Source organism: Crocodylus siamensis, chromosome 13 (genome assembly GCF_052110815.1).
Source record: "Crocodylus siamensis isolate JL-2025a chromosome 13, ASM5211081v1, whole genome shotgun sequence".
In the NCBI taxonomy this organism is placed as follows: domain Eukaryota; kingdom Metazoa; phylum Chordata; order Crocodylia; family Crocodylidae; genus Crocodylus; species Crocodylus siamensis.
In genome coordinates this window covers 26702358-26730270 of record NC_143407.1, presented here as the reverse complement: position 1 = coordinate 26730270, position 27913 = coordinate 26702358, and the positions used below count along the sequence as shown (strand labels likewise).

General features: G+C 42.2%; 1 protein-coding gene across 15 annotated transcripts in view; it reads right to left on the bottom strand.

The window, feature by feature from the left end:
* Nucleotides 1–27913, bottom strand: part of AUTS2 (activator of transcription and developmental regulator AUTS2) — a 980474-nt gene that overhangs the window by 702415 nt on the left and 250146 nt on the right. For 13 of the 15 annotated variants that reach the window (XM_090024889.1, XM_090024895.1, XM_090024898.1 and 10 more), the window contains one exon: nucleotides 24354–24563. In XM_090024889.1, the coding sequence (XP_089881015.1) occupies nucleotides 24354–24563 (210 nt within the window). Of the gene's footprint in view, nucleotides 1–24353; nucleotides 24564–27913 lie in introns of those variants that run through there. The other 2 variants (XM_090024903.1, XM_090024905.1) reach the window with 1 other exon arrangement.

Below are 27913 nucleotides of genomic sequence, written 5' to 3'. Positions count from 1 at the left end.
CATTTATTTTAATTGACATAACGCTTCTCTATGACAGCGCAGAGCAAGTTAGCCAGACCTGTACTACGTAACTAAATACCTAAATAATTGGAAGCGGAGTAGGGGGGACAGTTGGATGGGCGGATCATCATGACCACACACAAACTGGTATTTCTAAAAATTGTACCATAAGTCACACTTTCAGCACACGTCTAATACAGACTTGCCAGAGAAAGCCAATCTATGCTTCATACCATGTCTGCAACAAGTTATATTTATTTAAAACTCTTGCACATGCCTTTCACTTCGGTCTCCTCTCCTATTCTCTTCCTATGCTTTTAAAAACACAATGATTGACAAAACGCTCACTACACCCATACATATAAGCACTTTATTTCACTTTCGTTCAAAAATGCGACTGCCTCACTGTTAAGCTTTTGCTCTTACCAAAACATTATCGCCAAAAAAAAGGGCTCAGCCTTAATTAATCTGACTTCAGCTGGGCATGGTGAGTTAGATTAATTGTACAATTATGCTACAGTACTGATGGGCACGCACTACATCCTCTAAACATAATGCTGAGCCTCAGTACAATCTCCTTCACCATACAAATTGCTAACATACGGGTACCTTGTGCTAGGTAAGCTTTTGTAATCACCATTTACATATCATACATGTTGAAAAAGTATGCAAATGTCATGTGATTCAGAATGATGCTCATTATTTGAAGTAACAGGAATTGTCAAGGGTTTATATTTTATATTCCACAGCAACTAAACAATGTGTTCAGACACACACGAGGCTGTCACAAAATGAAGAAAAGAAAAAAAAAATACTAAAAAAAGAATGAGCTGAACTTACCCACCTAAAACTCGATTTTGGCCCCATCTAAGTTCAGTTATCAGTCTGTAAAGGCAGCCAGGCTTACTGCTAAAAAGTGTTCTTCATACAGTACATACACATACAAACACACACACACACACAAGTGTGCTTGTGTGTCTGTCTATCTGAGTGCGTACACACACAGCTTTTAATGCTGATACACAACCCAAGCTGTGGAAAAAATATCTATAATCACTCTCAGAAATGAGAAACAGAGAGAATAAAATTAATAAATATAGACATAATCATATGATAGGAAGGAAGAAGGGTGAATAAGCAGAAGTAGCGGATGAGAAAGGCACAACGAAAGCAATACAGAGGTGAAGAGCAAAATTCGTTCCGCCATGCCAAGGCTCGAAGGTAATTAGAGCATCTAAAATCTTTTAAAAATATGCTAGACATGTCGACTCTGCCTGTGAATTAAAAAAAAAAACAAACCTTTGGAGCTCTGCTTCCTAAACCATTATTTTATTAGATATGAGTATATCTCATTTCTGATTTGCGTAAGACATCCAAGATGTGAGACGAGAACAGAGATATATTTAATTGGTAATGATACTGTTGTGCCATCTTTCAAGTTGCAGCATTAGCATCTCAAGGTAGAAGAGTGCAACAATCATTTTAATGGTTTAAAACCTCCATTTCAAACAGCCTTTCTAAATGTATTGCTGTTTGAGTTCCTTTTGAATGTTTTTTTTCCTTGCTATTTTAAAAGGTAAGGTGAATGCAAACAAAAAGGGTATTTAAAGAGGGAAAAAACCCCGCTCATCATATTGCTTTGAATTTGCTAGAATTCCAGTTCAGTCTTCATCCCTGAAGTGCAGACTTCTCTTAAGTGATACGCACAAAATGTATGAACAGCACACTGCAGCACAACTCTTTGTTTTTTAAAGAAATCCTCGCCAACTCTGAGACCCTCCAAATGCTTGGAAATAGATGCCTGAGAATACCCTCTGCAGAGAATACCTCTTTAGCTGGCGTAAAGCAAATGTAGGGGCTTCACACCAGCTCAGATACCAGCTCCATTGTTCTCATAGGGCGCATCTAGAGGAGCACGGTCTTGCGGTATGTGGTGCCGCAGACACGCTTACGGCACCACCTACCGCACAGTGCAGCGTTCTCTGCACTGCACGGGCACGATGCCCCAGTGTGCATCGTGCTGGTTTTTTTTATTCCATGGGGTTTTTGACCCCTGGACATCCAGGCGTCAAAAAACCCGCGGGGAAAAAAACTGGCGTAGTGCACACTTGGGCAGCAAGTGCTGCTGAAAAGTGGAGCCAAGTCACCCAGAGCCGCACTCCACTGCCCATCAGGCTCCACTCAGCAGAACTGCTGTGGCTGCAGCCTTGGGAGGTCCTCAGGACCCCAGGTAAGCAGAGTGCTGGCCCCAGCCTCCCCTACTGCCATGGGAGTAACTTGCCATTCCCCGGGGACAAGTAGCTGTGGTGCAAGTTGTCCCTGGGGGAACCGAATGCCCACATACATCCGAATGTGCCCATAAAGGCCATGCCAAGAAGAACAGTCAGCTGGAAAAGCCTCTACACTTCTCTGACTTCTAACAGAGCTGTGCAGGGCAATCAACATTGAACCTAACTGAAAACCATCATCATGCCCTTCCTCCTGTTCTGCCCCAAATACAGGACTGGAGTAACTTAGGGCCCAATGTATCATTGGAAAGTAGCAGAAGAATCCAAGGTGGGCAATACAATCACACACAATTCCCCTTGTATGTCCACCCTGAAAAGAAGTGGTCAGGCTCTTGTTCTTGCATAGCAATCTAAACACCGTGCTTACAACACCAGAACGTGCCATTCCTAACAGGGGTGTTCACAGGAATTAGAAAACCTATCACTTCCAGCAAAAACAGGACATGCAAACAGTCTCCTATCCCTTTCTTATGGTCTTTCAGTCAAATACAAATCAAATCTGGCCCTGGTTAGCTTGTGAGTTCTGACAGCTGAAGCTGGCATGCATGCATCCACTTCTAATTAGTTATTTTGCTGGCATTTTACAAGCATTCCCGCACATGAGGAGACTAGGAGAGCACTTTTCCCAGCACAAAAACCTCTCTTTGGTCCCCAATGGCTCCCTATCCCTCTGCAACAGTCCAAAAGTCCATAGATGCATTTTCTACGTACACATCTATGCAGGTATGTACACACAATTTTATACCACCAACTTGTCTGGAAGACTCAGTTTTGAAAGACAAAAGGTCAAAATGTGAGCATAATAAATTAAGCCTTCAGTTTTCAACACAGCTTCTCTTATCAAATTTACTAAAAGTAAAGCTGATTTTGTGTTACAAAATGAACGCAGTGAACCTAGTTTATGGTATGTTAAACTATTAATAAAGGTGTGACCATGGAATATTGAAGCACTCTGTTCTTCAAGGAAAAAAATTATCTGGTACATATGTATACAGACCTAAAATGCTTTAATTAAAAGAAAAAGAAAGACTCAAAATAGGTGTTTTTGATTTATCATGATCAAACAAAATGAAATTAAAGTGAGCTACTTCATGGCACTACAGTTCTAAACGTTAGCTAAAAACACAATCGTAATTTAAAAAAACAAACAAACAAACAAGCAAACACAAAACCTTTATTAAACTATTACTGGCCATCTGAGTTGGCACCCAATGAGCTGAACAAAGGAGTCACACCCTTAATAATATTGCATAATAGTACTCCACAGATAGGCATATGTTCTTACATGGATGCCTAAAAACATGAACAGATTATTTCTCAGTGACACTGGAAGCTTTAACAAGCATCCTACAATCCCCCCAAAAAGGAAGCAGCATGAAGGAGGGGCCAGCAAACCATACTGGCACATGCAACTGAACCCAAATTTTGGTTAAATGAGCAGGAAGAAAAGGGTGCTGGGGTCCTGAGCCGTTTTGCAATTTAAAGCACGTTCGGGCTCTTTCCCAAGGCACGTGGGGGACAAAAAACCACAATGCAGCAGGTTTTCAGGCAACATCCATAGATGAACAGTCCACAAATATTTACACATTTAAGCCCCAAACGTGAAACAAGATCTGCCTGGACAGAAACCTGAGCATTCGCAGTATCTCGCTGATTGTGATGCACAGAAATACGTATTGGCAAATCAGACAAACATTAGGTATCAGGATTTTAAACTGTGGGGCCCCCTTCTCTAAACTCTGTGGACTGGACGTGTTGCCAAATGATTCTGGAATTGCTATTTTTGTTTACTCACCTTTTTTGTTTTTGGTTTTATTGGAAAATACCCCCCCCAGCGAGCATGCTTTGCCAAAATACGCGGCTCAAACTGAAATTCAAAAACGAGAGACAGGAACGTATTCTAGTGGGATGCTTTTCCTTATATTCTGCAGAGTGGATGGATGGCTGCTCCTTTCTTTGTGTAGACCTAGGCAGACTACCTTGATGAAAACGACCGGCATTTTTTAATTTTGGACTGCAGAGGGAGCTACAACCTTTCTATGAAAGAGTTGCACGAGGACTTACTCTAATTGCTGGATAGCTAAAAACGAATACAAATTTAATTCTCCTTTGTTTCCTCCCCCTCTCCTTAAAAAACAAGCAAAAAAACCAAACAAACCCAAACCCTCTAAAATGTGTTTACGTGGTCTTCATTCACGGGGTGGGGGAAGCTTGTTGAATACATTAATAATAGGTGTGGAACAGCAGGTGGGAAGGGAAAGTCTATTAAAATGAAGAACAGCGTATGATTAAGCACAGTTATTAATATTTGTATCACAGTGGAATCTGGAGACCTTTTCAGGATCAGACACCCATTGTTCCTGTGGCAAACCCTACAAAGACCCTGTAATTTAATTAGATAAGACAGACAACGAGTAGGAGGGACAGAGAAAAGTGCTTTTGACCAAGAACACGCTGCGGCTGAATAGCAGAGCTCTGACCAGGTCTCCTGGTTCTGAGTATTTTCCTTCCTTTAAAGAGGCTCAGCACAACGATCCCCTAAATCCCTTGGCCTTCTTCTGATTCAACAGGCTGTCACTTGGAATACGTGGTGCTTTCTATCCAGAGATCTGCAGTCATTTCACAGTGGTAAGATCATTTCCATTTTACAGGATGGAAAACGAAGGCACACAACAATGAAGTCAGTAACTGAGGCCAAATAGCAACCCCCTAGGCAGCTGGAGAGAGTCCCCCATTTCCTGAGCAGAGGTGCCAAGTTCCAATGCTCATAATACATATATTTAACTAGATACTTTGAGGTGCTGGGCAAGGCTTTTATTTGCTCTCTGGACTGCGAATGATACTGATGTTTGTTCCCAGCAGCTGAAATACTACAAAGCAGTGTCCATTACCTTAAAAAACTGGATTGATTGCTAAAGACTAAACAGCTGTTTGTCTAATAAAGTCGATCCGGCTATCCTGACCAGTTGTACCCAGTATCGGTAAACACTCTGTATAAAAGGAGAAGAGGGTGGAGGAGGGAAGAAAAGTTTACACACCCAAAACAATACCTAATACCTCAATATAGAATGAAAAACACTGTAAAATGGAACAGCAGGTTATTTTCCATTATTTTTTTTAATTGCCAGTCTAAACCATTTAGGAAGATTTCCTCCCATTTTTTTTTTTATTTTCTCGTTTTTCAAAATTGAGTCTTCTGAATAACCTGACTGCTAACCTATTACATTTTGAATATAATATATTTGCTATTGCATAAGCATGATAGAAGGACGAGCCATCAACTTCACTTTTACAATGGGTCCAGACTGCAGAGATCCCTCCAGGGAACCAGACAGCACAGTGTGGGCTTTTCAACTGAACAACATTTTTCACTTATAAGTTATGAAGGGTGGCTGAAATTCAGCATCAGACAAAAGATACTCTGCACCCTAATGTGAAACAAGCTGATGGTCTCAGTAGTTACTACTGGGCACATGTCCACATTAGCCAACCCATCATAGCAAAGAGCAGTACCAGCAGGGCAACCAAGAATTGAATGAGTCATGAAAACCCCATCTCCAGATGAGCCTTTCCAAGTCAGAGTTGATGAGCTGTAGAAAGAAGGATGAGGAGAAAATTTAAAGTGTCAGTGCTTGTCAGCTCCCCCCCGCCGCCCATCAGTTAGCATAAATATGCAGCAAGATGCCAAAGCTCGAACTGGAAAATATAGAAGGGAAAAGGAGGGAGACTTTAGGTGGAATATGCATAAAGCTGAGCTAATGTATACCCATAGAAGATTTCACTGAATAATCTCAAGAGTACTAGGTGAACATCAGTGAGAGGTTGTCTGGCCCTACCTCTCTATGCAATTTGCACTGACTATGGGATAAACCCTGAAATCAATTCCAAATATTTAATATTTCTTGTTAACTAGAGCTTGCTTCTCAACTTCACTGAAGGAGGTGACCATCTTACTGAAGAGCGAAGCCACATGACAGTACACCCTATTTCAGTACTCACTCTACAGCAGGGATGTTCAACCTCTGGCCAGCAGAGCCATGTCATCCAACTTGCCAAGCACCCCTTGGGTCTCAAAATTTGGGGGAGGGGGGAGCAGTGGCATCAGCCCTGATTCCCTTGAAGAGCCAACCCATGGACCAGGCCTGTGCCATTCATCTAGCCTGTGTGGCCAAAAGGTTGAGCACCACTGCTCTACAGCAAAGGAACAATGCTGAAATGAATAGTGCTACGCTGATTTATACCACCCGACCAAGTGGCTCATAGCCGGTTCAGGAGGTAGGACTTATGCCTTCCTGTTTCAAGATGCACGGTTCCCAAACCCACGCTCTAACAGCTCTACTACTCAGAACTGGGCTATCATTTGGTGCAGGAATGTGAAGAAATCTGCCTGCCTTGGCTTTGTATGAATCCTTTTTTCAGTTTCATGCGCATGGCTTTCAATGGCCAGTTTTAACCTGTCTTTCAGACCCAAGGAAACCCCGGAAGGCTGCCAAGCTCTGCCTGGCTCCCAGTCAACTACAGCCAGCTAAGAAGTTTTACACCCTTCCAGCCATAAACCTTAAAGCAATTTAACTTTTTTTTTTTAAATACACTCAACCCAAGTTTCCAAGAATTTCATGAACCTTACCCAGGCTTGCTAGAGTGTTTGATTGAGGTTTTATTATGACATTTTAATTCCAAGTCTGTTTAAAAGGTATCATAATTGATAGTCTCTGGAATAAGAGGTGGGAGACTCAAGAACAAGGTACCAAGTGCAGTTCCCTGTCCAGTACTTTACATACACACTCTCCTGGGCCTCATTAATAGATGACCAGTTGCTATAGGTGCCAGCTTGGAAGACTGGATATTTTAACTCAAGTGCAGCCTGGAGATCTCAGATTCAAGCCCCAGTGATACTGCAAAACATAAGTAACCCAAACTTAAAACAACAGCACTCATTGTTCTGCAAAGAAAGAGTGCTAAATAGCAGGATTCTTCCAGGCTGGCTTCACAAATATTCGATTTGTATTAGCACAGAGGTCCTCATGTGCTAGGCCCTGTACAACCATAACCAAGGCAAATGCTGTAGGAATGTGCTTTAGCAGACAGCTAGCAGGAGGCACATCAAGCTGAAGTGACTTGCTGATGGTCAAACACAGCAGGTCAACAGCAAGTTTGAGAAGAATATCTAGGTCTTCCAAATTCCCAACAAAAAATACTGCGCCATACTCCTATCTGCAGTACCCTCGTGTTTGCCCCGCAATGCAGCATCCTAACACAATCACAGTGCAAGAGGACATCACATCACACCACTGCTTCTCATATCTGAATGCGGGGAGGTACAACTCCAACTCTGGAGAATGAAGTCAGAACAGTCCAGGTATTTATTTCCCATCATCTGCACATGGGACATTTTCAAACACATGTCAAAGCTCCCCAAATAGTGTGTAAGATTAGGCAGCCTGGCAAAAATTAGGCATCCTGGAGATTAAGTCTTGCAGCAAAAGGACTGAAGAGCCATGCTGCTCACCTAGCTCTGAGCAACATGCGAAGTCCATCAAGTTCTGAAAGTAGACTCCGTCAATGCTGTGAACTTCATGACTAGGCTGTGAACCCTCTTTCTCGCTCTGAGTTTGGTGGGTTTACTCACGGGAGTAACTGCTCACCAATGAAAGTAACAGTCTTCTCACAAATTGGCATTAAACATAAATTGGGGAAAATCAGAGTTAATACACTCTGCCCAAGTGATTCTATGCCAAAGATGTTTGATACTGTTGTGGGCTGAACAGGTGGGACAAATAAAGGTCATCTTCCAAAACTGCTGAATTGTACAACCCAGAGCAACAGTGATCTTCTATCAGTATACAAAATCGTGTTTATGGTACAAGGCAAAGGTGAACAAAGCTACCAAACTACTGAGCACCTCGACGTGAACCTACATGGGTATGAGCATACTATACAAGTTGGGGCAGGAGAAAGACCATTTTCACAATTATGAGAAGAGTTTCACTTCTTTGCTTATTAGGGGAAGTGGCTAAAGGATGCCTCCACCTCCTTCCTCAGGAACTTTTTATGAAACAAAAATAACATTTTTCTGCCGAGCTCCAGAATTAGTGCGAGTCCGATTTGTAGGAAGCGAGACATGCAGAGATTCCTGTGCGATAAAACAGAGACCTCCAAGGCCTCACCTACGTTGATTATGGAAACCGAACAGGATATGCTCTGAATGACCATCTGCATGGTATGAGGAGCCACTTAATGTGAAAGCTTACATCTCAGGGAGCACAGAGGCTGGGGGCAGGTTCAGCATGCTCATATAATTGGACACCGCTAGGTTGGCTATAGAGCCAGTATTAAGAATGAGTGTGGGTAGCACTGATTTTTTTAAGATGTTTCCTCAAGCTCTGAAGAACTTTAAGCAATTTTAAGGGTCTTTGCTGAAATAATTCAGAGTGAGCCCTGATGTAAAGCTGACGAATGGCTGTGCTATAACTTGCCCCCCAAAGGGTATAATAAGAGTAATATGGCAGGTTCATTACTTCCCAGCAGGAGGTTTAGCCACGGTTTTTCCACCTATTTTTCATACAAAACGTGCCTGTATCTCACTTGTTCTCTTAATTGCTCATATTCATCCAACTCATTTTTTTCTTTTTTTAGGGGGAACAGTTACAGTTATAGAGGTGGTTAAATTACAGGTCACCCAAAGGTATTAAAACTACATTACACAGTTTGTATAACTTACAAAGCTTGATCCTCTCACAATCTACACTGGTATAAATCACAAGTCACTGCGCTGGTTAATTGATCTGATGCTCCTTTTATTTACATGACAGTAAAATCAGCAGTAATCAAGCAAATTTTTTTGAAATTTCCAAAAAACCGATAACCACGTACAGCATCTAAATGCCCCTTACTTCTAATGAAACTTAAGCTGAAAGTACAGCGTCTAAATGCCCCTTACTTTTAATGAAACTTAAGCTGCTAATGACCCAAGTCATTTCTGAAATGGGGGATATATTGTTTAGGAGCTTTTGGAAAATGTTAGCCATTTTTCCAGGGAGCATAAAAAATTGGTGAGAGGTGAAAATGAAGTAGCTTTAACCTGCCCTATTTGCCTTGCTTAGGCACACAGCTTTACTGCCATTCCACATTTCAACAGATGAGGTGTTCCCTTTTTGTACGTCATAAATGTTACAGTACACATGCTCATACTCACTGAACTATTTATACGCTATTTCTTAGGGACTTGTCTAGGTTCATATACAACTCTGGAAAAGAAACCATCACCACAGCTCATTTAGGAATATTGCTTAATTTTTAACCAAAAGCAGCAACCAGTTGCACAAAGTCACAAAGCGGTATTGCGCTTCTATAAAACTTTACAAAAAGTGCCAGACTCTATTTCAGCAAGATTTTGATAGGTAATTCCCTTATGTTCGCTTGACAGAAAAAAAACCAACCCATCCCAAGCCTTCAAACCACATGTAAGCATTTATAGAAGTAAAGAAATCGGTCATGTACGATAGGGGAGAGAGGAGGCAGAATAATAATTGAACAAAGTTGAGAAGGTCTTTTAAAAACTCACTTCTGAACAGTGACCGTCAATGGAATCATTTTACAAGTCAAATATTTTTGCTAAAGTGCTAATCTAGTCTAAACAAGAGTTAGTTATAAATTAAACAAACTCAGCATTTATTGGCATTACCTGAAAGTATGTAATGCTAATTTTAACATGTATGCACCAACAAGAGGGGCTACAGTAAAAGGCCCTGTTGTCCAAGTAACAATAAGCAGGCCACAAATTTGAACATAATAAAGTTTTCCAAGAAAAATGTATCGTATTATAAAAGGCACAGGAAGGTTTAGAAAAGGGAAAAAAAGAAACATTCCTGCACTTGAACATTTTAAAGAGCATTAAGGAAAAAACCTTTCAATGAATCTCCACTTATAATTCAACTTGCTGTCAAAGGTCAGGAGTTAAAATATACAGTTTACACTAAAAGCAGGAAGCAGAGTAAGTAATTGAATAACATCAGGAAATGGCAGAATACTGCCATTTTCCTAATGGATATAGTACAAGATTTACTCTCTCCAAATTAAATTCTAGGAGCTACTGTAGAGAAAGGTTTATTTTTCACCAGTCCAATTTTTTTTGGCCTACAAAAAAAACCCCACCAAGACCAACCCTTCATACTGTAAATACTCAAAAAGCCCAACCAATGAAATTAAGCAGATAAAGACCATCACATCTTTGTAAATGAGAAAACTCCTAGCAAGTCTCCTCAACAGAATGGGCAGTACAAATAGGTTGCTTAATATACACAAACATGGAAATAATTCCTTGAAATTAGATCTTTTTGAATTATTCATGAGAAACAGATTTTCATGATTTAAATTACAAAGTTTTAACAGTACAAATCTTGACTCACTATTGATAGGTTTAGTTTTCTTATCTTGACAAAGTCCAATATCATATAATTCTCTCTCTAGGAAATGCTTTAGGATCACTCTAAAATAGTGTGCAAGATGCCATTCTGCTTACTGCTTTTGGAAATAAGGCACCCACTGGTATCTAGTGTAGACCAATGATAGCATTCTGGTAATAATTATACCAGACTTTATTGTTATAAACTAGAAAGTTTGGGGATCATTTCCCAAATATATTGATACTAAAGCTGAGGTTCATTAAAAAACATTGCAAGCATAAGTCTCAATGCAGAAGGTATCTTTTCATCAACAAAACATGGTGCTGATCAGGAAATGCTAGGTTGTAAATTGTACTGCGTGTACCTACAACAAGTGCACTTTATACACCACCTTTCGTCCCCGCATATACAAGTTGTTAAAAAATTATAAAAATAACATTACACATAAGGTTGACTTAATCCAATGCCTGCCATCACTTCCTGATGGTTATATGCCCATTTTATGTCACTCAAGTAATATTTATTTCTCATATGCATTACATGTCTGCTCCAATGGAAAAACGGCTTTGTATTGAAAATTACTACTGTTAACACATTGTACTTGTACAGAACCTTCCATCTAGGGTTTAACATTACTATTAGGTTATGTCCAAGTTAACTGAGAAGCACACTTTACAATTATATCCAATTTACAGATGGGAACACTGAGGCAGAGAGGTTAGGCAACTTGTCTAAGGTCACACCACACCAAAAAAAAAAGGTATAGGGCAATGATAGAAATGCGTTCCCACTTGATGCTGGGTCTAGAAGTTGCACTCACACTCTCTCACTCTTTTGTACGTTATAGGTAAATTCTGAGACCAGAAAGCTCTTCAATTCTTACATAAGAATATAATGTGTAAAACCGTAAAAGCATTCATGACTTCAGTAAAATGGGGTACTAACAGAGATCACCTTAAAACCACTAGAAGACTAGAAGAAACTGCACATTTGTATAATTGAGTTCTGAAGCAGGAAAAGTTTTGTTGGTTGTTTTTTTTTCCCCCACCCCCCCTCGGGGGACAGAAGGAGGATAGGGGAAGGCTTTTGTAAAATGAAGTTTCTTCCACCTTACTCAAGCCCTTCTCCCTATAAGCAAAACATGCCGAAGCCTATGACCACATTAAATTATGAAGCTCATTCTCCTTTTGATGACTTCACGACTTCTACTCCATATCAGCGGGAGCTAGCAGAGGACGCGTTTCCTAACTCGGTGCACAAACTAAATAAAGTAGTTATAGAGATTCCAGAATATCCCAAGGAGAAAACTATGCGGTTAATAATGAAATATTAACTCTTTGGTGTGGAAAGTATCCTCTTCATTCTCTCCCTCAAAAAAAAAGCACAGGGAGCTTTATTTATTTTCTTAAACTTATGAGCTATTTTTCCTCACCTAGCAAGTCCTATTGAACACATTCTATAATTAACATCAAAGCAACTGGAAAGCTGCTTGACTTGCTAGAAGTCTGTAAACAAGCAGGAAGCAATAAGGTGGATTACAAGAGAAGAACATGTGTTGGGGGAGGGGAGGGTATAAAACATTAAGCAGCCTGATTACTAATTCTAATTTTAAACCATTTTTATGAGCCCTCTCCATCCTGCTGTCACTTCAGTTTTGAACTCTTCTGTAGCACGAGACATTTCTGTTTCACAACATCATAATAAAAACTTTTCATCTTCCATTCTTTTATTTTTAAGAACGCTCCGAAATAAAGGACGTTTCTGGCAAGATTAAAGGACAGCTTGGTATTTTTCTTCCTTTCCTTTAAACACCACTCACTTGAACGCGTGAATCTAACTTTTCTTTAACTGTTAAAAACTACTGTCCCATATGGCACAGTCACGGTCTCAAAGTTTGTTTGTTTTTTCTCCCTGTTTTAAAGCAATATTTTTGCTCTTCTCGTGCTGATGCAGTCAAGACCCGCACAAACCAAAAGAGAAATTTTCTAAGGACACAATACTGCAAATACGGAGGCAAACAAGACACAATACACGCAGGTCATTCCTCTGACTCTAGCCATAATTGAGAACACAGTGCTAGAAAGGGCTTCCTGGTCACTGAGTCCAGCCCCCTGCAATTACAGGAAACCTCATCGTGCAACGTATTTTATAAACTGATCAAGATCCATCTTGAAAGCCTTTATGAAACACTTCGGTTTCTCTCCTTTGCTGGTCTTATCAGATATCTGCTCCAGAATCCCACTACTCTGATGGTTAAAAACCACCTCCTAATTTCCAGGCTAAATTTTTTCCTACCATTTCTTATGCCGCCTGTGCAGTGCCAACATTTGCTTCTGGAAGACAAGGTTATTTGGGTAAATGAGATATCTTTTATTAGACCCCACTACAACCAACGCCCCCTGAAAACTTTTCCTCTAGCTCTTGCCCTCCTCGGCAATGGATTAACGCATAGGCAAACTAGGTATGTGGCTAGGGCCCTGAGCTGTATGGTCCTCCCCTCTGTGGCAGCAGTGCAAATGGCCCCATCCACCTCTCTTTCCTTCTGGGTGGGGATGCTACTGCTGCTGCCCTAGGGACTGATGTGCCTTCCCCAGCCTCCGGTTTGCTCCAGGCACCAGGTAGAGAGAGGACATGTGCTTGGGGGGGGGCAGCAGCCGCATGGGAACGTGGAGCCGGGGTGGGGGTGGTGGGACTGCCCCACACACTCTCCCCTATGGTGCACAGCTCCATCGCCAGCAGCTGCAACCCTCAGGGCACTCGTGGCCCACACAGGCCCAGGCACAGGGCTCTGGACAGCGCTGCATGATGGAAGCAAGGAGCACAGCCTCCCGCCTGGCTCCACATGGCACACGTGCAGCTCCATGCTACTGGGGAAAGCCCCGGAGTCAGCTCCTTCCTTAACCCCTGCTGTGCAGGTTGCACAGGGAAGGCAACCGGCTCCAGCCCACACCGCCTCCCCCTGGTAGTGCACAGCTGCACGTGGGCTGCATGGAGCCCGGTGCCAGGGAGGTGACTGACGGCCTGCAGGGCTGCGCTTTTTGCCACCGCCATGCAATGCGGGTCAGAGCCACCCATCACAGGGTGCTGGTGCCTGTGCGGGCCCAGGGGGCAGCTGCCACTGGCAGCAGGGGACCGTGCGCCTTGGGAGGGGAGTGCGTGAGGGGTCTCCACACCTTCCACCATCCCTCACACCCGCACTCTGCCCCCACAACTGCCCTCCCACCAATACATGCCAACATACCCTATTGCCCCCTCCACCACAACCACACACATCCCTCCCACCCCGCCACCATCTCTTTGAAATCTGTTTGGCTTGTTTTTAAAGGCAGTGCTACTTTTTTTTTTTTTTTCTTCTTGCAGGACTTGGCAACACTGCTCTGAGCCCTGCTCCCCATGGGCAGCAGCACCCGGGTGGTGAAGGGGTCTCGATTGGCCCGGGGCCCGTGAGTTTGTTTGCCTAGGACCCACTACAGGGTTAATCCAGATCTGGCCCTCGTTTCCTTGCGTCTTGCTGGTGTTCACCTCTGGGGCCTCTTTCTAGAGAACACCCATATCCCTTTCTGAGCCTTCCTGTTGCTGACCTAAACAAGCCAAGCTCTCTAAGCCTCCTCTTCCAAGGCAGCAGCTCACCTTTCCCTTGACCAACCCATGAGCCCTTTTCTGCACCCATCCCAATCTGAGTCCATCTTTTTTGAACACGGTTGACCAAAGCCCTGTACGGTATACAGCAATCAAAGAAAGCATCCCAATTTATGAAAGCACTCAAGGTTAAAAACATGCCAAGGTGCCTTAAGAGAGAGTCTTAAAAACTCTTATGAATCATGGTCTATGCTTATAAAGTTAACGTTACGTTTAAGCCTTTGCAGGATGAGTTCAACTTAGTACGGAGTGATAACACTGAAACCGATTACATGCTGAAGTGCCGTGAAATTCATTTAGTAAGAAAACTGAAAACGAAGAATGCATCATCTTGCCAACTACAGCTTCCTAATATGCGCTCTGAACAATACCAGGTAACTTCCAGACAGAAGTAAATTCTTCCATTTGATACCACTGCCTTGAACGTTTTATTAGAATATTAAGCGTTGATTATTTAATTAAATCTAGTAAGGGTATTAGGGACCGGGAATGCATTATGCAGCATTAAGGAAAACAATTGTGATTAAAATCAGAACAGTGAAGCACAGTATTTTTCCTCTTAGCATCACTACCTTTCAATTCATGCAGATTCTGTCATTTTCCCCTCACATAAACGGCACGCTGTTTTACATCCTGGTACGTGCGCCCTTTTGTCAGTCATCCCCCCGCACTCCCAAGTCAGCCGTGAGACTGTGCCACCATGTCTGTGGGGAGCAATACGGAGCGGTAATGTTCGGGTATAACACTTAATGATGGGCGAGTGTGTCACATTTTGCCAATTACTCACTCAAACCGGGTCCTTTATCCAGTACGATGTCGCTCATGTCTTCCCCAATGAACACAAAGTTGACAATTTAGCATTTGGATTTTTGCAGTGGAAACCCCCCCCAAACAAACAAACACTCCCACCCCACCCCAAACCAAACACCGTATTGTTCGCTGAATTTTACCAAAGTGGAAAATCGAGGTGTGTGAAGTTACCTGAAATGAAGAAAAAAAATCATGAAATGTGGTCAATCTTTTTTTTTTTCCCCCCCCTAAACTTCAGAGTTATACACATTCCTCATTATCCCTGCCAGTGCATGGAGATCAAGAAACTGGCTTGCAGTCGATCAAATACAGTGGAGACGCACCAATATCATGACATTTGTGGAAAGTACGAAACGTAGAATTCCTTGAGACCAAAGGAGATCTCTGAAGCTGGCAACAAGGGCGCCTTCCCTGTTCACAATCAGAGAATACTGTTACGTTCAAGAAATCTTCAGCCTTAATAATAGCATCACAAAGTATTGCTAGCTGTGAAAGCAATCACGAACGCATATACCTGGATTTCACACTGCTTTAGCTTACTAGATTGAGGATAACATTGGCACTCATACACCTATTTATGCTTTGATTATAATGAGTCTGAACTATAAAGCAGCCTTTCAGACCTTGTGAAGAATGAGCCTCTCCTTGAGATTTGCTTCAACTGGTGGACCATGAAGGCAGAGGTACTACTAAAAGTACATTTACGTTGTGTAGAGTGAAAGAATATCCTTTACAATTGAAATATAGGACCGTATTTCATGGTCCTGTCAGTTGGCAGCTAGCGTGTCGGTTTGCAGAACGAAAAGATCATGACTATGAGATGACTTCTCTTCACATAACAGAGTTATCAAGACTAGGGCATCCTAACCATTTGCTACACAGAGCACCGCTATAAAGACCGTCTTAGATGGTCCCCTGCTGATGATGTCCCAGCAAAGAAAAACCCAGATTCTGAAAAGTGCCAAGAACCTGAAACCCTTACCTAGTGATGGGAAGTCAATGGAGGTTCGAGGTCACTTATACATGGTTGATATTTTCAAAAGAGATTAAGGACAGATTTTCGTGTGCTCAGTGATTATACATATGGGCAGATTTTTGCAACAGTATCCATTAGAGCCAAATTTTGCCATGAGCACAAACACTAGTGAGACCAATTATTTATGCAACTGCTAGAGAACATAGCTCTCCAGCCACGCTGACTATCTGTGGACAGTGAGCACCTCTGAAATTCACAGTCCAATGACTTAGATGTTCAAAGCTTGGTGCGAAAGTGATCTAGCTAATTCTCATGAAACCCTGGTGAGATAGGCAGGTAAAAACCACTGCGTCCATTTTACAGGCAGAAAAGCTGGGGCAGGAAGGTAAAGGGATGTTCCTAAGGCGACTCGGGCAGAACCAGGATTAGAATTCAAAATGCTCACACCCCCCAGCATTGATGGTCTTCTTCCAAACCACAGAGGTTTCCAATGTATCTAGTATAAAGGACTGATAAACCTCTGCATATCCCCGTGTCGCTGAAATACTAGAAACAGGTTCAAGCCATGTTTGCACGTTAAAAACATGAACATTTGGCCCTGCTTTTAAATACATCGCAGGTCTCCCAGAAGCCTAGGAGACCTGTGACCAAGCCATACTACAAATTTAAAAGAAGGTAACTATTACACCACTCATCATAGTAAAGCACTGCGACATTTTCCAGCACTCTCCGTCTACTTTGGGGAGGACAGTCAAAAGATAAACACCACCCTGCGAAATAGGCCCACATTTGCAGGCAGGGTGGAGATTTGCTGCAGCAGACAGGCAAGCATAAATAGCAAAATAATTAGTAAATGGATGGTGTAAGCTCAGAAAATTAGGTATTTTCTAATTCACCGGTGGTCCAGAAACTAGTAGCTGCATACAGCACCTCTTATCATTTTTTTTTTTAAGCTTAACTCACTGGTAAAGTGCCTGGAGAAAAAACCTCCTTCCCCTTTCTAAGAAAGAAAACCCATTTTTGTCCAATTCCTTTAGTCAGGGAGAAGCTCTCCACAGAGCAGCCATTTTGAGTCCATGGCACTTCACAATATGCATTTGCTTAATATATCTACAAGGAAAAAACACCCTTACTTATCAATTTGACTCATGATTACTATTTCAAACAGCCTCAGACCCAGATGAACAAAAAAAAAAAGAGCACTTTACACAGCAATATATATAGAACAATAACATTGCCAGATGGTATCATACTGAACAGAATTAATTTCACACATGATGTTTTCAAGGTGTTAAAATATGACACAGCTTCTGCTAATAAAACAGCTTCCCCTCCCCTCCTCCTCTTAAGAAAATGCTCCATTCCCACTAGCCCATATTTTACATTATATGTGTTTTCAATTCTGATAAGGGCAGCTGATTGCTTGCAAACCTAATTACAGTCAAATGAAAGTCTCTCAGAACCATCATTAGCAATTAGGACCTGCTGGATTTGCAGTGTATCATTTAGAGAGGTATAATTCAATAGCTTATTGAAAAATTGCAGGTGAAACTGGTGATTATAAGAGGGAAAAAAAGCTTGTGACACGTCACTGCAGGCAAATCTTCAGTAAAGTGGCAGCTTCTATGAGCAGTTGATCAATGAATGCAGGTGTTTGCTTCAGCATGCCACAAAGCGCAGCTCATCATGTTGCTTAGAAAATGTTAGCTGCATCCTGTCATCTCTTGCTTGGTTTTGTGAATGGTTCTGGATTTCACATTGTGTGGCTGTGCATGTGTTTTTAAAAAGGAATCCAAAGGGCCTATCCAGGGACTTTATTAAATCTGCAGAGATGTGCGGTGCAGAACAATAGGTGCACGGAGCAATTCATAATTCTTCAGCGCTTTACACGGAATACCAAAATCCTTTTATGCCTACTGAGCTCAATTATACGTTATTAGGGCCTCAGCAGTTGTTTGGATGCTTTTGAGCAGCTGGGTGCCTTCAGAGATGACGCACTGGATACAGGGACTGTGGGTTAAGTACAGCTGGAGATTGCTGTGGTCCCTGCTCAGAAGCAAAACAGAATCACAAAATGTTTGTAATCCAAGCACAGTATCACAAATGGCAGCTTTTGAGAGAGACGATTGGAGACTGAACAGTGGAGTTCACTTGGGTGTACTGGGGCTTGCTCGCTCCCTCTGTCTCGCTCTCTGGGTGTATATAGTAAAAGACAGGCCCTTTAAAAAAAAGGAAGCTATCAAATGGGCAGTAGTAAATATTCAGCAACATTATAAGGATATAATGACAATGGACAGGGCAGGGCAGCATTCAGATATATTTAGCCCGTTCAGAAAAAATTAGGTCATCTCATTCATAAAGATTCTCCCTTCAAAACCTCCCCCAACGTCATATTGCTGCGCATCTACCCTCACAAATAGACCATTCCTCCACTTCCATAATCAGACCCTACAACCGCACCTTCCCCTGATGCTCCATAAATTCCTCTTTCAGCAGATAAATTCTTATTTCTTAAATCCCCACCGCTTGCAAACGACACCTCAAATGTTAATAAATGTCTACTTCTGCTTTTATCTCTTCTTCTTTTCCTATTATATTATTACATCCACTTGATATGTGTATACAGCACTTAATCTCACAGCTCACAGTTACATATATGTTATCCTCTCTAGGTTTTAAGTGCTGTAATCTAAATTCTTCACAACTAGAGCCATGAAGAAGGTGATTTTCCAAATAGCTAAGCTGAGAAAACTATACATGATGTGAAGCATCCAAATATCACAGGAGCTAAAGCATATTAAAAGTACGCGAGAGAGTACATCTTCCAGGTGCTGTTAATAAGGTGAGCTGAGCTCAACCAAACCAAGTAAACAGCGACCTTTTAACAAGACATAAAACCAATACACAATGCACGGAAGTTTATTACGCTAGCTTTCTCTTTAAAACTTTGTTGTACGTGATCTATTTTAAATGTATTTTAACATGGGATTGTAAGGCAGGCACATAAAAATACACCTTGTAGGTTGTAGCGCAAAGGCTGAATCTACTTTTTACCTTAATAAAAGCAGTTCTCTGTAAACTGATTACCACCTTCTCTTTCTACAGTCAAGTAGAAAAAATATTAGCTGATAAAAGTATCACCGGCTAACAGTATTTTCTACAAGCCAAAGTCAAAGGGAAAGTTCTCTTTGGCTTCAGGGATGAACAAGTAAGCCCACAATAGGGCTAATTTGGCCTCCTGTGAATGCCCTACATTGAAAAACCCTCCATTTTCCTGACTACAATGTGCTCTAGGCCCAATTCCGCTTTGATCGACAGCAGCAACTCAAATCCACTGATTTCCACAGAACTGTTCCCGAGTCCTAACAATTAAGAGACTGATCATTCGGTCCTTTGTTGCATGCGTGCATGCGTAAAATATACTAAAATAATAAAAAAAATAATAAAATAATATAGCAGCATGGATATGGTATCTGCACCAAAATCTATCCTATAAGGACACAACTGCTTTTTTTCTCTTCGGCGTTGCCTGGAGTCACCAGTACAGATTCAAGAAATTAAACAGTTCTACATGGCTGCATATAATGCATAGAGCTGGTTGTTTCCCTCTCAAAGCCCACCCACAATTTCATTTTCAATTAGCAGCTCTTGGAAAGGCAGTAATAAAAGCAGTTGCTAAAGAGCACTCACATGTCATTGAAAGACTGCAAACCCAAACTGTAAATAGCACATTGTAAATCGCTTGTCACCACTGTCAACTCTTGCTGGAATCGCACAGCAAGCGACAATCAAACCCATCTGCTCAGCTCCCCGACCAATGCCACCACAAACTATACAGATACCGCCCACCTTCCACTTCTCTCTCATTACCTGTCATGAATAGACTTGTACGAGGATGTGCAAAGACCATTACTGACTGCAAGCACAAATTAAAACGCAGAGCACAAGACGGTTATTCCATCTTCTGCAACTCAGATTTGTTGCACTGCTAAAGGATGCAACCATTCTGGCACCAGAAGAAAAACATCATATGATTAAATCCAGAGAACTATTAGGTTCAGCAATGAAGAACAAGGAGGAAGGGGTGAGAGGGGCCACGCAAGGCAACCCATCAAGCAGTTGCTTTGCTAACTTTAGGGCCGATGGATAATGGGTGTATGAATCATGATCTACTAACGCCCAAGACATAAAAAGGCTTAATATTGTCAGTCTCTAGTCCCCTGTCCTCCTCTTAACTGATTCATGCATCGGCAAACAAGCACCACACAAGGAAATATTTATAATTGCTGGGTACCATCTTTGACAGAGTTTGGAGGTCTCTTCCCTTTTCCATTCTCCCTGCCCTCATTCAGGCTCACTCCTTTTCTTCTTTTTATTCATCACCTGCCACTCCTTTTCTTTTCAGGTCTTTTTTTAACTTTCCAAAGGTGTGTGGATTGGCACTCAATAAAAGGCCAAGATCAGCAGAAATGGCCCTCACTTAAGCGAGACAGTAATAGTAATAGGCTCTTATATGTTAAGTGAACCAGCTGCTCACCCAGGATTACCATTTCAGAAACGCATACAATGGGTTTGTTTTTGCTGGGGGAAAAAGAACAAAACTAAAGAAAATGAAGAAAATGAGGATTAGGATAATGGAGTTTGGTGGAAGCTGGGGGGGGGGGGAGAGGGAGGGGGAAGGTGGCTTATTCTTTTACCACTATTGTCCACACACCCCTTAACTTGAGAGAAAAAACAATGAGCTTATGCACAAAACTTGGTTGTACACAATTTTCGCCAGCAAAATGCTTTACTTGCCAGTGCTGCTTAACATAAAAATACTCATCAATATTTAAAAATTATTATTTTTATCCATTTGGAATTGCTTGCTTTTAGAAGTATTGGGAAAGCTAAAAGAAAATAAACACAAAACACACAACCCACAAAGAAAACTTAAGGAAATTAAAAAGGAAGGAAAGAAATATTCTGATGAGTCTTATGTATGCTAAATACCTTCTCAAGTCTCCTTGAGGCATTTAATAAGTATATTTATAAAAACTCACAAAGCAGAGAGTTCAAAAGTCCTCTCACTAGTAAAATACGAGCTTTAATTAACCTACGGTTTCACATTTTCTGGATTTCAATAAACCTGTAGGCACTACATATAGCTGGATAAATACCTGCATGAATACTGCAAGGATTTCCTCTGAAAACTAATTAGCAGCCCTTCCAACAGCTGACTTGAACTAAATCTATTTGATGAGAGCGCTTCATACTGTAAATCCTACATGCAAGAGTTACTTTCAGATAACACATTTCACAGAGAGGCATATCAGACAGGACTGTTAACCGCTGGTAAAGCCATGAACGTAATCTCCAGGTATAAAACACTTCCGCCAACAGAGATGTACTGCAGCCAGGATTTTATTCCAGCCCAGGCGAACAAGTGATGGCATTATGATTATATCATCTTGCAGCAGCAGCACATGCACATCTGTGAATTCAGAGTTTCGTACTAGGAAAAAGACAAATGAGCTACACTTGTATACAAAATGCAGTTGTAATAAAACACAAAGATTTCAAGGCAAGTCCCTGCAGTCCTTCTGCTTATCCAGGTCCTTACATCTCTGCCAAATTTAAAATTATTGGCCCAATTTCCCTCTTCCTCTGAGCTGATGTTACCATAAATCTATTGACTTCAATGAAGTTACTCCCAATTCAAAGATGAAAGGGTATGATTCAAAATTTGAATCAATGGGAGACTAATTGCGTGCTAGGAAATGAGGAGTGCTGGCTGGGAAAATAACAGTAAGGTATGCGATTGTGAAGCTTATCTTGGATGCTACTCTTGCTGGGGTGATCTGACCCCAGCCGACTTCCTGCCCCTTGGGCGGGGGGCTGGATCTGATGATCTTGCAAGGTCCCTTCCAGCCCTAATGTCTATGAAATCTGTAAGCACTACAGAGAAAAAGGATATATATAGATATCTATCTATCTATATATATATATATATATATTACAGGAAAACTGCTTGTGCAAACTTTAATTCTGGTTTCTACAGGATCTTTACTATCTGGGTTAAAAGGAAGGGAGAAAAAGGAGCGAATGCTTTCCATAAATACTGCACATAATAGCTCTGAGTATGTCTTCTCAAATAAGCTTTACGGTCTTTTCCATAACATCTCTTTCTCAGTTTAAGTGCCAGAATTGCTTGGATCTGTCAGCACCTACACCTCTCACGAGACAATGTTTTTACCTAAGGAGATGTACCCAAATCACACTTATTAATTTATATTTGGGAGGGTATTTTATTTCTCTTCAGGAAATCTTCTCTCAGTCTTATCCCTCTGGAATTAAGCAGAGTGCTCCAATTTACCAGCTAAAAGGGAAACCATTTTCTTCCATGACATTTTTCAACTCAATACCTTCCAAGTTAGCGTATATTTATTCTTAAAAACACCACCTCACAAATAACCTCCATCAGCAGTCAGGCCGAATCCTTTATTACTTAAGCACCGAGTAGAAAAGCTTTCATCTGACAGCATATTACATCATGGGAATCAAATGGTGCAACAAGTCAAGTTTAACTGCACAAAGCAGACATGCTTAAATACGGTTCGAAGAAATTAGTGCGTAAGCCTAGAAAACAGTCAAAGAAACACAGCAGCTTCTCCTACTTTTCAATCCCTTGACTCAAACACACAGTTAATTCCCCACGACCGACTGCTCAGCTTTTGCAGACAGATACATTGCAGAAATCACCCATTCAATGTCTAGATAACAGTACTGGAGCATAACACAATTGTTGCACTGCATTTCTTAAAGATGGCTTACCACCCTTTTATAATAAAAATAAGACAATCAGAAGAGATCACAGAATCAGTGCATATGGAAGGACACTTTTCAAGCTATTTTCTAAGCTGAACCACCTTGCAATCGCTGTTCTTTCTAGAAAGACTTTTGCTTTCAACATAACAGCAGAAACAATTTGGGTGCCTACTTTTACAACCCTGTTTATTAAAGTTTAATAAAAAGCCCATGTGCTTGTCATTCAATGTCCTCGGTTTACTCTTGGCATTGCCTTCAGCTGACACCAATGCAAAAATTAATCCCATCTCACTTTTATCCACACCTGTTTTTTTCTTTCAGGCTCTCTCTTCTGAAATGTTTGGGTTGCCCACAGCAGATGACAATTTATTTACTGAACAAACTGTTTCCATGAAAAATTTATTTAAAAAAACAAAACCAGAAATAAGTAAAACAACCCTCCCCAAAAGAAGAAATGATTCTATGGATTTGCCACACACATTTAGGCCATCCTCAACTCTTTTTTTTCCCCCACCTAACCTTGGCTGCCGAATGTGCACATAAGCTGTCCATGTCTCCAAAGGGTTAGTTTTGCCATGTACAACAGAAATAAATGCAAAGGATATATCGATTTTTTCTTCTCGCAAAACCTTTGAAAGTGAGGCTACTTTTTCCGTACCTTAACTGGCAGAGAAATCACTAGTTATTTTGGTACCGATTCCCGAATTATGTACCAAGGTGGCCAGGCTCAAACACCATAGTCCCCGATCCCATACGCTCATCCATTTGCTCACCTATGCACTGCAACTACCGTGGCTAGAAAACAACAGCATGGGCCAGGTGCAAGGTTCTCATCTAGGGGCCCGGGGATTAGGCACCCAAAAAAGACCGTGCTGGTACTGCAGATGTTTTACAAACAAGCTTCTTGTACAGTAACGAGTGCTCCCGTTCCAATTGTCTCGATTAGCAGCTAACTCCTTTCTCCACTCTCACACTTTGCCCTTAAGTTTTTGAAGAGAGTCTGATACTTCTTTATACACGTTTAAAAAGGACAGTGAAAGCGCAGCTCCACCGCATAGCAATGCTGGGAAAGCCGTCGTCTTAACATTGAGACATTAAGCCCATTGCCCAGTTAGTCTCATAGCCAGCTCAAGCATGGCTCTGCAATCCAAGGAAAGAACTTCTAGCCTCTACGCACTCGCACCTGGCGTCCTTGCACAGGTCCCTCCTTCCTCCTGTTTTCAACGTACATACCCGCTCAATTTACCTGCCCCAAGACCAGGCATTAACAAAGCCTATAGCAGCTAGTTGCCCCACAGTCAAGCTAGGCAGGAATCGAAACAAAAAAGGAAAACTCCCCAGATCAAGCAAGCGGCTTCAAGTTCTGTGCCAGATACGTGGGTATCCAGCACTGCCCCCATTCCCCCCATCACATAACTCATCTCCCACCTGTCTGATGCCCTTCGGTAGTTTCTTCCTTTTCCCAAGGTGCTGGCAAAGATTACGATCATTTTCTCGATCCGAGCTGTACTGGTGGTGGTGAAGTCTGTTCTTTTTTGGGTGGAACGACAGCCCGTTGGTAAGTGCTTCCCGTTTCTTCTTGGCGAGAGGGTTCTGACGCTTCTCCACGCGTTCCTGAGGCTTCAGTGCTACATCCTTCTGCGCATGGGGGGAGGGCAGGAGAATAAAAACAGAATTACTGGTTATTATTGGTACAGACTAAGAAAGATTATATTTTAATGCTGAAAACTAGCTCATTGCCTTTGTGCAGGATTGTTTCCAATACAATGAACTAGGACAGGCCCTTAGGATACAGCATCTTGCTGTCCAGTATGCTACAGAGATGTGCAAGAAGGAAGCCAAATTCATACGACTTAGATTAGTGACTATCCCAACGTCAACTTGCTTTTAGTTAATAGCCCCTCCTCCAAATGTTTATTTAAACTACAGCAGTTACCTCAATTGATAACCAAAACCAGTAAGAGGGTTAAAGTCAAGGCAATCAATGTTCAATCAATGGTACTGCAAGGAGATGGAGCATTTTGCAATCATTAGAGAAGGGGATTGAGAGCAGGGACTCAAAGTCTCTTCCTACCTCTGCTATTCACTTAAACTGCTAAAATCCCAGTTTCATCCATCTGGGAAATGGGTGACAAGAATTCCCATGTCCTCCTCTTATATTGGTAGATAATACTCATCGAGTCACAAGGCCAAATTAGGGTGGGTAAATTAGCACTGCTCAATCCATTTTAGTAACATATGCAAAACCATTATGAGAAATTTGTACCAAGTGAGACTACAACCCACAGGTTTTAAGCTCAGAAGGAATGACTAAGATCAGCTGCAGAACCACCACTCAACAAACAGGGAACTTCATCTAACATGTCAAGCACCGAGCTCAGGAACTTGTGGTTATACATTGTGGAAATAAATTGGAAAACAATGCAATGCTTCAAAACTAGACAACAACTGCAAAGAAATGCACACTGCATCTGTTCTCACCAAAAACAGATGGTATTTTACCATTAACATTACCATTTTTCTTCAATTCATCCTTAAAATTACCAGATTACAAACAGCCCATTATACCAGTTCTCTTATACTTTTACCCAGGGATTTCGTTGGGTCACAGCCTCACCATGGATGCCTTGTAACCGTTTAAAAGGGCCTGGTATAAATTCCAAAGCTTTGTGAAGTGGGCAGGAGGGAATTTTAGGAAAAATACTCCCTTAATGACTAGAAAGCTTCTACAGAAACATTCCTGTGCCGAAGGACCTGAATGCAGCAATGGCAGAATTCCAAATGCTTATAAAGTGTCTAAAGAGGCAAATATTTCCATTTAGAAATGACTAATTTCTATTACTATTAATGACTGCCCTTGGATGGACCCAAATCCCCCAGGATAGTGTGCGCACAGCTGGGTTAACTTTTTATATCACACCCCAAATTCAAGTCTTGCTGAAAGTTATGTTGAGTTCCATGACTGTTTGGTACCTTCCACGTGCAACGTCCTGGCCACTCCAAGCCTTTGGGACAAATACATGGCATAGCCAATATTTGACAGAGGCAAGCGACTTCTGGGGTTTTTCAGCTGACTGAACAAATTCTCCGAGAGGGAGACTAGAAGGAGAGAGAGATTCCCCCAAAATAACCACTCTGCTCACAGTTAGAAAGAGAAAAGGAAACAACTCATATACGCAGCCTGGAATTACAAAGATCTTAAAGCTGACCTTGCATCCCATTTGGTGGACTGGCTTAGGAGAAAATGTACAGGCCTTGGCGCAAAAAAGTTCAAAACCCAAGTTCTTCCAAAACAAATATCTGCTCATCTCTGGCTCTCCCTCTACTGGATGCATAACCAATGGCTGTGGGCAAAACTCTACTGCATTGAAATCAATGGTAAAAACTCCCGCTACTTGCAATAGAACCAAGAGTTGGCTGTTAGAAAAGCAAATTATTACTGTTCTCCATCTGCAGAACAGATTGATGCAGGATGCAATTGAGCAAAACAGTGCAGTACGATGGGAGGGGGGAGGAGAGAGATTAAACGCATGTGAACCGTGCGTTTTGCACCAAGGTAGGATAAAAATTACACAGCCTGTCAGTCCTCATGCTTGAGGGCATAAACTGCTCAGGGATCATTTCCCCCACCCTATACAGCACAGTTCTGCACAAAGGACCAGATATGATATGTATTTATCCTTCTCTCTCCCAAACGCATCTAAGATACTCCGAACAGATTACATAGATCACTGGCTGAGTTCTGCTACAATAGTTCTGGTGTTCCTATTTTTAAAGCTACTGTAGAGAAGAGAAAGAGGCTGAACAGGGTTAAGTTAACAGGGCACTGATGTGCGGTACACCTGGGGCTCCACTGGAGCAGTCTCTCCATGGGCCTCCAACATTTGAACAATATTATATGGTCCCTTCAGACACAGCCATCAGAGGACAAGGCAGAAAGATGCACACCTCCACCCTTTCCTTGCCGTGCTCTCTTCAATTTCTAGACAAGGCCAAGTAAACGAGAAGGACAAGAGAAGCTGGGAGAAAGAATAGCTCCCCTGCCAAATAGCTGCCCTGTCAAAATCGCTCATTACCCACTTCCGGGGTTAACACTACTTTAAATCCCTTGAGGGATGTTGAGGAGGAAGAACTTTCTGGCCAATTTTGGTAAATCCGTTGGTCGTGGGGGGAAGGAAGGAGCATGGTGGAGATGGGACACATGGAGATCCACGGCAGTGAAGGAGGGAGTAGAGCTGGGGTGTGGGCAGGGCTGCGAGCGAGATGGAGCTGAGAGAGGCTTTTCCAGGGGGACATCGGGAGGGAGGTGGATCCTGGTGCTATGTGCACCCCCCATAACCCCACCTCACTGTAGCCCCCCCATAGCCCCACCTCACAGCACCGCTGCCGCCCGCTCCAAGTGCAATCCTGGCCCAACCCCCCTGCCAGGAAGAGCCCAGCGCTGCTCCCAGCCTCCGCGGCAGCCCGCCCTCGCTCTGCACACAGATCCAGGGGGCACACGCCCCTCACGGTTCCCCCAAGAGGGCACACAGTGGGCTGCTCTCTGCCTCCGCTGGGCAGCACCTGCCCCAGTCCCACTCTCTCACTGCAGGGGTCTCAATCTGCCCCCCCACCCCTTCTTTCCTCATCCCCTCTCCCCCAATACACTTAACAGCCAAACACTGCTTTGCAAGCTGCCAGGCTGGCCAGGTACATGCATGCTGCGGCTGCACACGTGCATGCGGCATTATCAGCCTCATCAGCCCAAAAACCCGATTGCCAATAATGTCAATTTTCCTTTTATCAGTGCTGATACAATATGGACCAATGTATCGGTGCACCTCTAGTAGACGGTATTTCTGTTCTACTTTGAAAAAGCAGATTACACCAGCAACACCCTTATTCGTGGCCTGTTGGCACCACTATCATAAGAATAATAAACTATGATGACATTACGGTGACAGCTTCTGTACAAGTTCCTAGACAAGATTTAGAGAAGATAAAAGAGA